General features: G+C 37.4%; 1 protein-coding gene across 4 annotated transcripts in view; it reads left to right on the forward strand.

Annotated features, from left to right (window-relative positions):
- Nucleotides 1–15,776, forward strand: part of GPR89A (G protein-coupled receptor 89A) — a 52,190-nt gene that overhangs the window by 31,270 nt on the left and 5,144 nt on the right. For all 4 annotated transcript variants that reach the window (XM_014867040.3, XM_014867041.3, XM_044758694.2 and 1 more), the window contains exons 8-10: nucleotides 24–133; nucleotides 2,032–2,120; nucleotides 3,031–3,123. In XM_014867040.3, the coding sequence (XP_014722526.1) occupies nucleotides 24–133; nucleotides 2,032–2,120; nucleotides 3,031–3,123 (292 nt within the window). The remainder of the gene's footprint in view (nucleotides 1–23; nucleotides 134–2,031; nucleotides 2,121–3,030; nucleotides 3,124–15,776) is intronic.

Here is a 15,776-nt window from a genome sequence, read left to right on the forward strand (position 1 = left end):
TTTTATATTTTCTTTCATTTCAGGATGGCAATGACACGAAGAACTATGTTCCAGAAGGGGGAGGTGCATAACAAACCATCAGGATTCTGGGGAATGATAAAGAGTGTTACCACTTCAGCACCAGGAAGTGAAAGTATCCTTTATTCCTCTGCTTGATTCTTTTTCTCAACTCTGGACCAAGGTCAGAAGAATAAAGTAGTATCGGGATAGTGTCTTCTAAGGTACCTGACTGCAACCGAGTCCAGCTTCCAGCTGGCCAGGGCAAGGCTTAGGAAATACAGTGTATAGAGTCATCTTTCCAACACCCATAGAAGGTCATAAAATCATAAAAACCATTGTCTTTGAGCTGAAGGCGTCCTCACAAGTCAGTCTTTCCATTTTACAGATGAGAAAATAGACCCAGAGAAGTTAAATCACACAGTGGTTTGTGGCAAAGATAGGACCAGAACTGCGGCCTCCTCTTCTTAGTTCTTTCCACTACACTATTATATTTCCCAACTCAGAAAAACCATCACAAGACATAATGGCTCTCTAAAATGAATGGTTTGAATATATGATTTTTCTAAAGAAATCAGTATTCCTAAACAAATTTTAAGCAGCTTTGTATCTCCAGTGACTCGGGTTTGAAGAATCAAAGAGGTTAGGCTAATGGATTGTTCGTGGCCCAGCTGGTTGTGGTGTTGAACTAATTTCCACACTGAATAGCCAAATCTCTTTGTGGCTACCAGGCTATAAAGTCAAAACTTTGGGGGACTAGGAGTGAGGTAGCATTTTCCTGCTTCCTTTTCTGGCCTGAGAAAGTACAAATTCCCTTTTGCTTCAATTGGAGGAAAAGGATATAATCTATTCTTGCTATAAATTATGACATATCTTTCTGGTGTCAAATGCAGGTAAGAATTAGACCATAGGAGAGGAAAGAAAGGTAGGACGACCATGGGAGAGGAAAAAAAAGGATTACTTTACATTCATGTAGTCAAGAAACATTTATTTCACGTCTCTTATTTCTAGGCAGAGTGCTGAGGGATAAAACTATGAAGGGTATAGCCTCTCTCCTCATGGAACTTACCATCTAATCATGGGAGAGGCAGATGTTTAACTAGTTAAACCCTGTCGTTTGGTGGCCCAGACCATGCCAGTAGCAGCCACTACTGAGGAAGGAACTGAGGGAGTTGTTTGGGTAATAGTGGGAAAAGTCACAGAAAAAAAAGTAAGTTTTTGTTACTTAAAAGTCCATAAGAGGGAAAGTTTAGGTTTAAGCTATCTTAGTGACAATAAGTCAAGTCAACAAAAGTATCAGGATTATTTAACCTCTCTGAATCCCTGTTTCCTAAACGGAGAGAATAATAACACAGCCTCACTGAGTTCTTGGTAAGGGGCATAGCGTAATGGAAAGAGCAGACCTTGGAGTAAGGCAGATCTAACTTTGCATCCACGCCTATTAGCTGTGTGACTTTGAGCAAGTTATTTAACTCTCTGAGCTTTACTTTCCTTATCTGCAAAATGGATAACACCTATCTCATGGAATTGTTGTGAGAATAATAGAAGATAATGTCTGAAAAGAACTAAAGAAGGTAATGTCTGTAGATCCCAGGCTGTATATTAGAACTCAGTAAATATCAGTTCCCTTTGCTAACATTGTTTTTATTCAGATAATGGAGGAGAAAGCTATGCTATATTATAGGAGCTTTTCACTATTTAACCATTTGAGATTTCGAAGATTACATTTGACTTAAATCTAACTAGATAAATAAAGCAAAAAATAAACAAAACCATCTGTTTGAGCTTCTTGAGCTAGTGAGAAGCTGAGTGGCAGGTATCTGCGGTGAAGCTCTTAGGGGAGCAGCTTTTACACTCCTGTGTCAGAGTTTGGAAAATTGCTCTGAAGTAGTACTGCTGGCTATGGAACAGGAAATTGAAAATATAGGCAGTTCCTAGGATCTCCTGTAGGAGAAACCAAAAGCGTATGCTTTCTTCATTGCTATTTCTTGAAACTTCTATGTGATTTAAACCTTGATACCCGTTTTGTGCCAGATCTTACTCTTATTCAACAGGAAGTGGATGCTTTGGAAGAACTAAGCAGGCAGCTTTTTCTGGAAACAACTGATCTATATGCTACTAAGGTACAGAGCAAGGAAACCGAAGTGTGGTTTTTACCAGTATAATTGAAGAGAGAACAAAACTAAATGGCTTTTTAGTGTCCTGTGGCCAAGCAGTGCAAGACATTCCTCGTAGCTTCAGTATGAGCCATGAAGCATTAGGAGTCTGCACTTTTCATGGCATTGCTCCTACCACTAGGAAAATCCTCAATGGAACACCCTCAATAATAGAAATTGGTGGGATAGTCAGAAGAGACTTTTTAACATCTAGGAAGGTGGCATCACCACTTCCTACTGACCCAGCATCAAGAGGCTGACTCCTGTTTTTATTCCCTTACCAGTTACTTATATTGGAAGAGCAATAGATACCTATCTGCCATGGTCTAGCCCTATTTTAAAAGATCCAGATCAAGAAGTGATCTAACTACAAGAAGTAACTTTCCTATTTAATTAAAATGCAATATAATTTAAATAGGCAAAGTTTATTAGTTAAGGTTGCAACTGTTTTAATCCTTTTTGAGGATAACTTCACAGGGGTAGCCACGAAGGGTAGAGGTTAACCCAGGCTTTGGAGACAGATAGACCTGAGCCTAACCTCCCCTACTCACGAGCTGTGTGACCTTGGGCAAGTTATTTAATTTCTCTAAGCCTCAGTTTTCTCATCTGTAAAATTAAGATAATAGAACATATCTCATAAGACTGTTAGGAAGATTAAAGTAGATAATGCGTGTAAAGTGTTTATTCCAGTTTCAGGCTTAAAGTAAACATTCAGTAAATGTTGCCCACTGCTACTACTGTTATTTTGATATTATTGTTACCATGTGTGGTTTTTTGACTCAGCCTGAACCTTGATTCATAGAGGCAGGAATGTTTTTGTTGAGTGTGAATTTGCATTTGCTCAGACTGACCATGTTTTGTGTTTGTTTTTCCTCAGGAGAGAATAGAATACTCCAAAACTTTCAAGGGGAAATATTTTAATTTTCTTGGTTACTTTTTCTCTATTTACTGTGTTTGGAAAATTTTCATGGTAAGTATATTATTTCTAACTGTCAGAGTTTAGGTGATTTTTACGGGGTGATGGCAGAGAAAACTGGGTTTGGTTGAGGCATTGAACTAAATTCCAACTCCAATTGAGTCAGCAGAGAATGTGATCTCTCACATCTCTAAGCCTTGCTCTTTTCCCCTCTCCTTTTGAGGTCACCTGGAAAAGGGAGGTTGCATTTTTTCTTCTGTCAGAAATCATTAATAAGGTCTTAGATTATGAAATATATGAAGTGAATATAAAGGTTTCTTATTTCATACTCTGCCTTCCATATTACTCATGAATGTATGACTAAGTTCAACTCTTACTTCAGCTCAGAACAGAAACCACCTGTCCTTTTTAATAGTGTGTATATACTTAAAAAATTAAGTCCAAAGTAAATTCTAAAATGTATTTCTATAGATAAATTCACTTTCTCTGCTTATAGCTGTTATTCTTTTGTGCCTCTCCCGTAATGGCCTATTCTTTGTGTGCATGTTATGTACATTATTCATCTTTACTTGTGACTCATCTGTAGGTATTAATGGATTTCAGGGTGATTATAGAAAAGGCTGATTTGACTTTCTGGTTTGGTGACTCTCCTGCTGGGGCTGTGTTTGCACAAAGAGGAGCTTTGTCAGCTTGTTAGTTAATTTTGATCAATGTAGATGAATGGAAGATTCTGGATTGAATGGATCTAATGTTATAATAAATTGATGTCAGTACCCATTCAGATGACATTTTTAAATCTTGATTCATTCAGTGGGAGAGGATGAATAAAGATAGGCAAAGTTTATTAGTTAAGGTTGCAACTGTTTTAATCCTTTTTGAGGATAATTAGCTCAGCTACTAAAAGGTTTTTCCTGAGATGCAGCCTTTAGGGCTTTAGCCTTTGTGTTTACAACCATCACCACAGTCAAGATAGAGAGCATATCCATCCATCATTTCCCGAAGTCTCCTCATACCCCTTTGCAGTGCCTTTCTCCCACACCCCCAGTCCCCAGGCAACCACCAAGTACTGTCATTATACATTAGTTTCTGTTTTCTAGAATTTTATATAAATGGAGTCTTACGGTATGTACCCTCTGTCTGGTTTCTTTTACTCAACATAATTATTTTAAGTTTCATCCATGTTATTGTGTGTATCACTAGTTTATTTCTTTTCATTTCTGAGTCTCAGTGTTCCATTGTATGGATGTGCCACAATTTCTCTCTTCACCTACTGCTGGATATTTGTTTGTTTCCAGTTTGGGGATATTACAAATAAAGCTGCTATGAACATTTGCATACAAGTTTGTATATGGACATATGCTCTCTTTTCTCTTGGGAGAAAACAGGTGTGGAATGGCTGGGTCGTATGGTAGTTGTATTTTTAATTTTTGGAGAAATGGTCAAACTTTTCTAAAGAAGTTGTGCCACTTTATATTCCCACCTGCAGGGTATGAGAGTTTGTTAACTCCACATCCTTGCCAACACTTCAATGGCTGGTCTTTTTAACTTTAGGCATTCTAATAGGTATGAGATGGTAGTGAATTTAATTTGCATTTCCCTAATGGCTAATGATGTTGGACAACTTTTCATGTGCTCATTTGCCACCTGTTTATGCTCTTTGGTGATATATCTATTCAAACCTTTTACTAATTTTTTAATTAGCCTGTTTTCCTTTTATTAGATTTTGAGTGTTTTTTAATATATTCTGGAAATCCTTTATCAAATATGTGATTTTCAAATATTTTCTCCCAGTCAGCGGCTTGGCTTTTCATTCTTTTAGCAGTATCTTTCAAAGAAGGTGTTCTTTCAGAGTTCTTTGATGAAGTCTAATTTATCTTTTTTTTCTGTTATGGGTTAAAGTTTTAGTTTGGTATCTAAGAAATCTTTGCCTAACCCAAGGTCACTTTTTTGCATGTCTTCTTCTAGAAGTTTTACATTTAGGACTATGAGCCATCTTGCGTTAATTTTCTAATGTAATGTTGGAGTATGGATCCAGGGTCATTTTTTTGCATATAGATATCCAATTGTTCTAGCACCATTTGTTGAAAAGATTATCCTTTCTCCATGGAATTGACTCTGCAATTTTGTCAATAACTAACTGATCATATATATGTGGGTCTGTTTCTGTGCTCTGTGTCCCTCTCTATTGATTATTATATTTGCCTTTATTTATGCCAATGCCACACTGTCTTGATCATTGTAGCTTTAAAGTCTTGAAATCAGATAGTGTGAATTCTCCAACTTTATCCTTCTTTTTTCAAACTTGTTTTGGCTATTCTATGTCATTTGCAATTCCATATGAATTTTAGAATCAGCTTATTAATGCCTACAAAAACACCTGCTGGAATTTGTATTACAATGTCACTGAATCATCAGATCAATTTGAAGATGTGACATCTTAACAATATTGAGTCTTCCAATCCGTGAACACAGTATAACTCTTCATTTGTTTAGATCTTTAGTTTCTCTCAGCAGTGTTTTATAGTTTGTAGTGTACAGATCTTTCACATCTTTTGTCAGATTTTGCTCTTAAGTATTTAATACTTTTTGATGCTTTTATAAGTGGGATTGTTTTTATAATCTAAGTTTCTGAGTGTTGCAGGTATATAGATATAAAATTTATTCTTGCATATTGATTTTGTATTCTACAACCTTGCTAAACTCCCTTATTGGTTCTAGAAGCTTTTTATAGATTTCATAGGATTTTCTACATAGTCAGATCTCTGCAAATATAGTTTTACTTCTTCCTTTCCAATCTGGATGTCTTTTATTTCTTCTCTCCCCTTCCTTTCCATTCCTTTCCCCTCTATTCTCTTCCCTTCCCTTTCCCTCTCATCCCGTCCCATCTTTCTTCTTTACTTCTTCTCCTCCAGTCTTACTGCACTGACAAACGCAAAATTAAATATAAATGGTAAGAGCAGTCATCCTGATCTTGTTTCTGATCTTAGGGGGAAAGCATCCAGTCTTATTCCATTAAGTATGATATTAGCTGTTGGCTTTTCCTAGACACCCTTGTCAAGCTGAGGAAGTACCTTCTATTCATAGTTTGTTGAGTGTTTTTAATCATGAAAATGTGTTTGATTTTGACAAATGCTTTTTCTGCATCTATTGAGATGATCATATGTTTTTTCTTTTTTAGTCTGCTAATATAGCAAATTCCATTGATAGGTTGTTTGGAGTTTTTTTAATGCTTTTTGGTGAGAAAGATTGGCCCTGAGCTAACGTCTGTTGCCAATCTTCCTCTTTTTTTTTCTTCTCCCCAAAGTCCCAGTACGTAGTTGTATATCCTAGTCGTAGGTCATTCTAGTTCTTCCTTATGGGATGCTGCCACAGCATGGCTTGATGAGCAGTGTGAGTCTGCACGCAGGATCCAAACCAGCGAACCCTGGGCTGCCAAAGTGGAGCACGTGAACTTGACCATTCAGCCACAAGGCTGGCCCCCTACATTGATAAATTTTGAATAGTACACTGACATTGCATTCCTGCAGTAAACCTTACTTGGCCATGGTGTATTATCATTTTTATATTTTGTTGGATTTCATTTGCTGAGATTTTGTTAGCTTTTGCATCTACATTTATGTGGAATATCGGAGGATAGTTTTCTTTGCTTGTAGTACCTTTGCTTGGTTTTGTGGTCAGAGTAATGCTAACCTCAGAGAATAAGTTGAGAAGTATTCCTTCCTCTTCCAATTAGTGGAGGAGTTTGTATGGAATTATTATTATTTCTTTCTTAAATGTTTGGTAGAATTTACCAGTGAAGCCATCTGGGCCTGGAGGTGTTTTTGCAGGAAGATTTTTTTAACTACAAATTTAATTCCTTTAACAGATATAAGGTTTATTCAGGTTATCTATTCCTTCTTGAGTGAGCTTTTGCAGTTTGTGTCTGTCAAGGAATTTGTCCATTTTTATTGAAGTCAAATTTTTAGTATAAGATTGCTCATAATATTCCCTTATTATCCTTTTAATATCTGTAAAATCTGTCATGATGTCGCCCCTCTCAATTCTCTTTTTGTATAACCGCTTTATTGAGATATAATTCACCTGCAGTAAACTTCACTCATACAGTCTACAGTTCAGTGGTTTTTATTAAATTCACAGAGTTTTCTTCCATCACCAAAATCAAATTTATCACTCCAAAAAACAATCCCATATCCATTAGCAGTCATTCCTTATTTCCCCCATTCCCCCTCCCCCAGCCTTAGGCAACCACTAATCTGCTTTCTGTCTCTATAAATTTCCGTTCTGGACATTTGATATAAATGGAATCATACAATATGTGGTCTTTTGTGATTGGCTACTTAGCATAATATTTTCAAGATTTCTGTATGTTGTAGCATCTATCAGTACTTCATTCCTCTTTATGGCTGAATAATATTCATTCCATTATATGGATATGCCAGATTTTATTTATCCCTTCTTCAATTGATGGACATTTAGGTTGTTTCTACTTTTTGGTCGTTATAAATAATGGTGTCCTGAACATTCATGTATAAGTTTTTATACAGACATATGTTTTTATTTCTCTTAGGTATATACCTATAGGAGTAGAATTGGTGGATCATATGTAAACTGTCTGTTTAACCTTTTGACGAACTGCCAAACTACCAGCCTGTTTTCCAAAGCAGTTACACGAGTTTACATTCCCGCCAGCAGCGTGTGATGCTTCCAATTTCTCCACAGCCTCACTAACACTTCTTATCTGTCTTATTGATTATAGTCATCCTAATTAACGTGAAGTGGTATCTCTCTCATTCTTGATATTGGTAATTTTGTCTTTTTTTTCTAATCAGTCTAGATAGAAGTTTATCAATTTTATTGAACTTTTCGAAGAACCAGCTTTCAGATTAATTTATTTTCTCTGTTGATTTTCTGCTTTCTAGCTGATTGATTTTTCCTGTGATCTTCATTATTTCTCTTCTGCTTATTTTGGATCTTCTTTTTCTAATTTCTTTAAGTGGAAGCTAAGATCATTGATTTGAAACCTTTTTTTTTTTTTTAAAGATTTTATTTTTTTCCTTTTTCTCCCCAAAGCCCCCCCCGTACATAGTTGTATATTCTTTGTTGTGGGTCCTTCTAGTTGTGGCATGTGGGATGCTGCCTCAGCATGGTTTGATGAGCCAGTGCCATGTCCGCGCCCAGGATTCGAACCAACGAAACACTAGGCCGCCTGCAGCGGAGCGCGCGAACTTAACCACTCGGCCACGGGGCCAGCCCTGAAACCTTTTTTGATACAGATGTTTTAATGCTATAAATTTCTTGCTAAGCACTATTTTAGTTCCCTCTCATGAAATGCAATTCTTTTTTTTGAGGAAGATTACCCCTGTGCTAACATCCACTGCTAATCCTCCTCTTTATGCTGAGGAAGATTGGCCCTGAGCTAACATCTTCCTCCATTTTATGTGTAGGACACCTGCTAAAACATGGCTTGATAAGCAGTGCATAGGTCCATGCCCAGCATCTAAACCACAAACCCCGGGCCACCAAAGCATAATGCACAAATTTAACCGCTGTACCACTGGGCCGGCCCCACGAAATACGATTTTTTTAATTCAGTTCAGAATACTTTCTAATTTCCCTTTTGATTTCTTCTTTGACTCATGGGTTATTTAGAAGTTTGTTATAAAATATTTGGGGATCTTTTAAATACCATTCTATAATTGATTTCTAATTCTGTGTGATCTGGAAAGATACTTTGTATGGTTTGAATCTTTTTTTTTGTTGCGGTCGTAGTAGTTTATAACATTGTGAAATTTCAGTTGTACATTATTGTCAGTCACCATATATATATGTGCCCCTTTACTCCTTATGCCCACTCCCCAACCTCCTTCCCCTCTAGTAACCACTAATTTGTTCTCTTTGTTCATGTCTTTGTTTATCTTCCACATATGGATGAAATCATATGGTGTTTGTCTTTCTCTGTCTGGCTTATTTTACTTAACATAATACTCTCAAGGATCATCCATATTGTTGCAAATGGGACCATTTTGTCCTTTTTATGGGTGAATAGTATTCCATTTTATATATATACAGCACATCTTCTTTATGCATTCATCAGTTGATAGGCACTTGGGTTGCTTCCACGTCTTGGCTATTGTGAATAATGCTGCAGTGAACATAGGGGTGCATAAGTCTCTTTGAATTGTTGATTTCAAGTTCTTTGGTTAAATACCCAGTAGTTGGATAGCTGGGTCATATAGTATTTCTATTTTTAATTTTTTTATTTGAGCTCATAATAGTTTACATCATTGTGAAATTTCACTTGTACATTATTTCTTGTCTGTCACCACATAGGTGGTCCCCTTCACCCCCTTGCGTACCCCCTACCCTGCTTCCCTTGGTAACCACTGAACTGTTTTCTTTGTCCATGTGCTTGTTTATATTCCACATGTGAGTGAAATCATCTGATGTTTGTTTTTCTCAGTCTGGCTTATTTCGCTAATCATAATTCCCTCCAGGTCTTTCCATGTTGTTGCAAATGGGATGAATTTGTCTTTTTTTCTGGCTGAGTATTATTCTGTTGTATATATATACCACATCTTCTTTATCTAATCATCAGTCAGTGGGCACTCAGATAGTTTCCATGTCTTGGCTATTGTGAATAGTGCTGCAGTGAACATAGGGGTACATAGGTCACTTTGGATTGTTGTTTTCAAGTTGTTTGGGTAGATACCCAGTAGTGAGATAGCTGGGTCATATGGTAGTTCTATTTTTAGTTTTTTGAGGAATCTCCATACTGTTTTCCATAGTGGCTGCACCAGTTTGCATTCCCACCAGCAGTGTATGAGAGTTCCCTTCTCTCCACACCCTCTCTAACATTTGTTATTTTTTTTTTCCCTAAACATTAGCGCCTGGGCTAACAACTGTTGCCAATCTTTTTTGGGTTTTTTTCTGCTTTATCTCCCCAAACTCCTCCTGTACACAGTTGTATATCTTAGTTGCAGGTCCTTCTAGTTGTGGAATGTGGGACGTCGCCTCAACGTGGCCTGACGAGCAGTGCCATGTCCGCACCCAGGATCCGAACCCTGGGCCGCTGCAGCGAAGCGCGAGAACTTAACCACCCGGCCATGGAGCGGCCCCACATTTGTTATTTTTAATCCTAGTGATTATAGCCTTTTTAACAAGCGTAAGGTAGTATCTTAGTATAGTTTTGATGTGTATTTCCCTGATGATTAGTGGTGTTGAGCATCTTTTCATGTGTTTATTGGCTATCTGTATGTTTTCTTTGGAAAAATGTCTGTTCATGTCCTCTGCCCATTTGTTGATTGGGCTCTTTGTTTTTTTGTTGTTCAGTTGTGTGAGTTCCTTATATATTGTGGAGATTAACCCCTTATCGGATAAATGATTTGCAAAAATTTTCTCCCAATTGGTGGGTTGTCTTTGGTTTTGATCCTAGTTTCTTTTGCCTTGCAGAAGCTCTTTAGTCTGATGAACTCCCACTTGTTTGTTTTTTCTTTTGTTTCCCTTATCTGAGAAGACATGGTATTTGAAAAGATCCTTTTAAGTTCAATGTCAAAGAGTGTACTACCTATGTTTCTTTTCCAGGAGTTTTATGGTTTCAGGACTTATCTTCAAGTCTTTGATCCATTTTGAGTTTATTTTGTGTATGATGTGAGATAATGATCTACTTTCATTCTTTTGCATGTAGCTGTCCAGGTTTCCCAACACCATTTATTGAAGAAGTCACTGTCTTTTCTCTGTTGTATGTTCTTGGCACCTTTGTTGAAGATTAGCTGTCCATAGATGTGTGGTTTTATTTCTGGGCTTTCAGTTCTGTTCCATTGATCTGTGTGTCTGTTTTTGTACCAGTACCATGCTGTTTTGATTGCTTAGCTTTGTAGTATATTTTGAAGTCAGGCTTGTAATGCCTCCAGCTTTGTTCTTTTCTCTCAGTATTGCTGTATCTATTTGGGGTTTTTTGTTGCCCCTTATGAATTTCAGGATTCTTTGTTCTATTTCTGTGAAGAATTTCATTGGGATTCTGATTCAGATTGTATTAAATCTGTAAACTGCTTTAGGTAGTATGGACATTTTAATGATATTTATTCTTCCAATCCATGTGCATGGAATATCTTTCCATTTTTTTATGTCATCATCAATTTCTTTCAATAATGTTTTATAGTTTTCATTGTATAGGTCTTTCATCTCCTTGGTTAAGTTTATTCCTAGATATTTTATTCTTTTTGTTGTGATTGTAAATGGGATTGTATTCTTGAGTTCTCTTTCTGTTAGTTTGTTATTAGAGTATAGAAATGCAACTGATTTTTGTAAGTTGATTCTGTACCCTTCACCTTTGCTGTAGTTGTTGATTATTTCTAATAGTTTTCCAATGGATTCTTTAGGGTTTTCTACATATAAAATCATGTCATCTACAAACACTGAGAGTTTCGCTTCTTCACTGCCAATTTGGATACCTTTTATTTCTTTTTCTTGCCTAATTGCTCTGACCAAAACCTCCAGTACTATGTTGAATAAGAGTGGTGAGAATGGGCAACCTTGTCTTGTTTCTGTTCTCAGAGGGGTGGCTTTCAGTTTCTCCCTATTGAGTATGATTTTGTCTGTGGGCTTGTCACATGTGGCCTTTATTATGTTGAGGTACTTTCCTTTTATACCCATTGTATAGAGAGTTTTTATCATAAATGGATGTTGGATCTTGTCAAATGCTTTCTCTGCATCTATTGAGATGATCATATGTTTTTATTCCTCATTTTGTTAATGTGGTGTGTCACATTGATTGATTTGTGGATATTGAACCATCCCTGCTTCCCTGGTATAAATCCCACTTGATCATGGTGTATGATCCTTTTAATGTGTTGCTGTATCTGGTTTGCCAATATTTTGTTGAGGATTTTTGCATCTATGTTCATCAGTGATACTGGCCTGTAATTTTCCTTCTTTGTGTGGTCCTTGTCTGGCTTTGAGATGAGGGTGATGTTGGCCTCACAGAATGTGTTAGAAAGTGTTCCGTCGTCTTCAATTTTTTGGAATAGTTGAGAAGGATAGGTATTAAATCTTCTTTGAATGTTTGGTAGAATTCTCCAGAGAAGCCATCTGGTCCTGGACTTTTATTTTTGGGGAGGTTTTTGATCACTGTTTCAATCTCTTTACTTGTGATTGTTCTATTCAGGTTCTCTATTTCTTCTTGATTCAGTTTTGGGAGGTTGTATGATTCTAAGAATTTATCCATTTTTCTAAGTTGTACAATTTGTTGACATGGTTTTTCATAGTATTCTCTTATAATCCTTTGTATTTCTGTGGTGTCTGTTGTAATTTCTCCTCTTTCATTTCTAATTTTATTTACTTGAGCCTTTTCTCTTCTTTTCTTAGTGAGTCTGGCTAAGGGTTTGTCAACTTTGTCTGTCTTCTCAAAGAACCAGCTCTTAGTTTCATTGCTCCTTTCTACTGTTTTTGTTTTTGTTTCTTTGGTTTCTATTTCATTTATTTCTGCTCTGATTTTTATTACTTCCCTGCTTCTGCTGACTTTGGGCTTTGTTCTTCTTTTTCTAATTTTGTTAGGTGTAGTTCGAGATTGCTTATTTGAGATTTTTCTTATTTGTTAAGGTGGGCCTGTATTGCTATGAATTTCCCCCTTAGGACTGCTTTTGCTGCATCCCATATGAGTTGGTATGGTGTATTTTCATTTGTCTCCAGATATTTTTTTATTTCTCCTTTAATTTCTTCAGTGATCCATTGGTTGTTCAGTAGCCTGTTGTTTAGTCTCCAAATATTTGTCACTGTCCCAGTTTTTTTCTTGTAGTTGATTTCTAGTTTCATAGCATTATGGTCGGAAAAGATGCTTGATATGATTTCAGTCTTCTTAAATTTATTGAGGCTTGCCTTGTTTTCCAACATATGGTCTGTCTTTGAGAATATCCTATGTGCACTTGAGAAGAATATGTATTCTGCTGTTTTTGGATGGAGTGTTCTGTATATATCTCTTAAGTCCATCTGGACTAGTTTTTTGTTTAATTCTACAGTTTCCTTGTTGACCTTCTGTCTGGATGACCTGTCCATTGATGTAAGTGGGGTGTTAAGGTCTCCTACTATTGTTGTGTTGCTCTTAATTTCTCCCTTTAAGTCTGTTAACAGTTGCTTTATGTACTTTGGTGCTCCTGTCTTAGGGGCATATATATTTATAAGTGTTATGTTTTCTTGGTGGAGTGTCCCTTTTATCATTATATACTGCCCCTCTTTGTCTCTCATGGCCTTTTTTATCTTGAAGTCTACTTTGTCTGATATGAGTATGGCAACACTTGCTTTCTTTTGTTTGCCGTTAGCTTGGAGTATCATCTTCCTTCACTTCACTCTGAGTGTGGGTTTGTCTTTAGAGCCGAGATGTGTTTGTGGAGACAACATATTGTTGGGTCTTGTTTTTTAATCCATCCACCCATTTTGTGTCTTTTGATTGCAGAATTCAATCCAATTACATTTAGACTAATTATTGCTATATGAGGGGTCAATACTGCCATTTTATCACTTGTTTTCTGGTTGTTCTGTATTTCCCTTGTTTCTTGTCCCATATATTTCTGACTGCCAATTCAGTTTGGTAGTTCTCTATGATGGTTTACTCAGTTTTCTCTTTATTTATCATTTGTGTCTCTGTTTTGGTTTTTTGTTTAGTGGTTACTGTGAGGTTTATATAAAAGATCTCGTAGATGAGATAGTCCATTTTCTGATAGCTTCTTATTTCCTTGATCTAGGCAAGTCCCATTCCTTTCCTCTTCCCCATCTAAGTTGTTGTTGTCACAACTTACTCCGTTTTGTGTTATGAGTTGTGGTTAAAAAGAAGTGATTATAGTTATTTTTTATGTTTTCCTTCCCTTTATCTTTAATGTTATAAGTGTTTGCTAACCTGTTCTGATAAAAAGCTGCAATTTTCTGATTTTGTCTGCCTGTTTATCTCCTTGCTCAAGACTTTGTAAACCCTTTCCTTTTTTCTTCAGGTATGAGGGCCTTCTTGATCGTTTCTTGACGGGGTAGGAGGGCTGTCTTGTGGTGATGAACTCCATCAGTTTCTGTTTATCTGGGAAAGTTTTTATTTCTCCATAATATCTGAAGGATATTTTTGCTGGATAGAGTATTCTTGGCTGAAAGTGCTTTGTCTTTCACAATTTTGAACATATCATTCCATTCTCCTCTAGCCTATAAGATTTCTGCTGAGAAATTTACTGAAAGCCTGATAGGGGTTCCTTTGTACATCCTTCTCTTCTGCCTTGCTGCCCTTAGTATTTTTTTCTTTGTTATTGACTTATGCCAGTTTTTCTTGGGGAAGGTCTTTTTACATTGATGTAATTAGGATTTCTATTGGCTTCATTTAAGTTCTCAGCTATTATTTCTTTGAACAAGCTCTCTGCTCCTTTCTCCCTTTCTTCTCCCTGTGGAATACCATAGTCCTTATGTTGCATTTCCTAATTGAGTCAGATATTTCTTGGGGAATTTCTTCATTTCTTTTTAGTCTTAGTTCTCTCTCCTCCTCTATCTGAAGCATTTCCATATTTCTGTCCTCTAAATTGCTAATTCTGTCTTCCATAATATCAGCTCTGTTATTTAAGGACTCTAGATTTTTCTTTATCTCATTCATTGTTTTTCATCTCCAACATTTCTGATTTGTTTTTTATACTTTCAATCCCTTTTGTGAAGAATTCCCTCTGTTCATTAATTTTTTTCCTGATTTCATTGAACTGTCTGAGTTTTCTTGTAACCCACTGAGTTTCTTTATGATAGCTGTTGTGAATTCTCTGTCATTTTTATTGTAAACTGCTGTGACTCCAGGATTGATTTCTGAGTGCTTGACATTTTCCTTCTGGTCTGGAGTTTAATATTCCTCTTCATACTATTTGATGGGGTGGATTTGTGCTGTCACATAGTGGTAGTATTAGGTGCAGATTCCACCTTCTGCCACTGAGGGGGTGGGCAGGTGTTGTGTATTCTAAGCCTGTCACAATCCCTGGCGGCTGTGCCTGTTCTTTGGAAGATGTGCTGACAGGGTCCATCTGCGTTTGCCCACTGGCTGCTGCTGCTTTACACAGGTAGGTGTGCAGGTGCTCTGACAGGGGTCCATTGCTTTGCCCCATTGGCCAAGCTGGTGTGCCAGGTGGGTATACAGGCACTTTCTTTCACGTACATGATCCCAGAGGCACTCCCGCTCTGCGCTCACTGTCTGCCCTCCTGGGCTACTCAGCTGGTGAAGATGTCCCCCCAGTTGCTTAGCCTCCTCTGTGTGGGGTGTTCCCACAGGCTGGGAGGCAACTCCCAGAGCAAAGGCATTCTCGCAGAGGGCTGCCCTTTCCCCCGTCTCCTCTCAGAGCCACACACAGTCCTGCGCCTAGATTGCTGCTAATTGGAGAGGGACAGGAGATCCCCTTACCTCCTTCCACTGCCTCCCGGGGGGTCCAGCACCTCCACCTTCAGACATATGGCTGTGTGGATCTCTCAGATATCTTTTGTGTTGTATGAATGTCTGTTGTTTTATGAATGTTCTTAGTGGGGAGAGTCTCAGGGTAGAGCCCACTCCGCCATGATGCTGCCATCCTGATTTGAATCTTTTTAAATTTATTGAGACTTGTTTTCTGACCCAGAATATGGTCAACTATGGGTAATGTTCCATGTGCACTTGTGTAGAATGTGTATTCTGCTCTTCTTGGCAGGAATGTTCTCTAAATGTCAAATAG

This window comes from Equus asinus, chromosome 25 (assembly GCF_041296235.1).
Source record: "Equus asinus isolate D_3611 breed Donkey chromosome 25, EquAss-T2T_v2, whole genome shotgun sequence".
Taxonomy (NCBI): domain Eukaryota; kingdom Metazoa; phylum Chordata; class Mammalia; order Perissodactyla; family Equidae; genus Equus; species Equus asinus.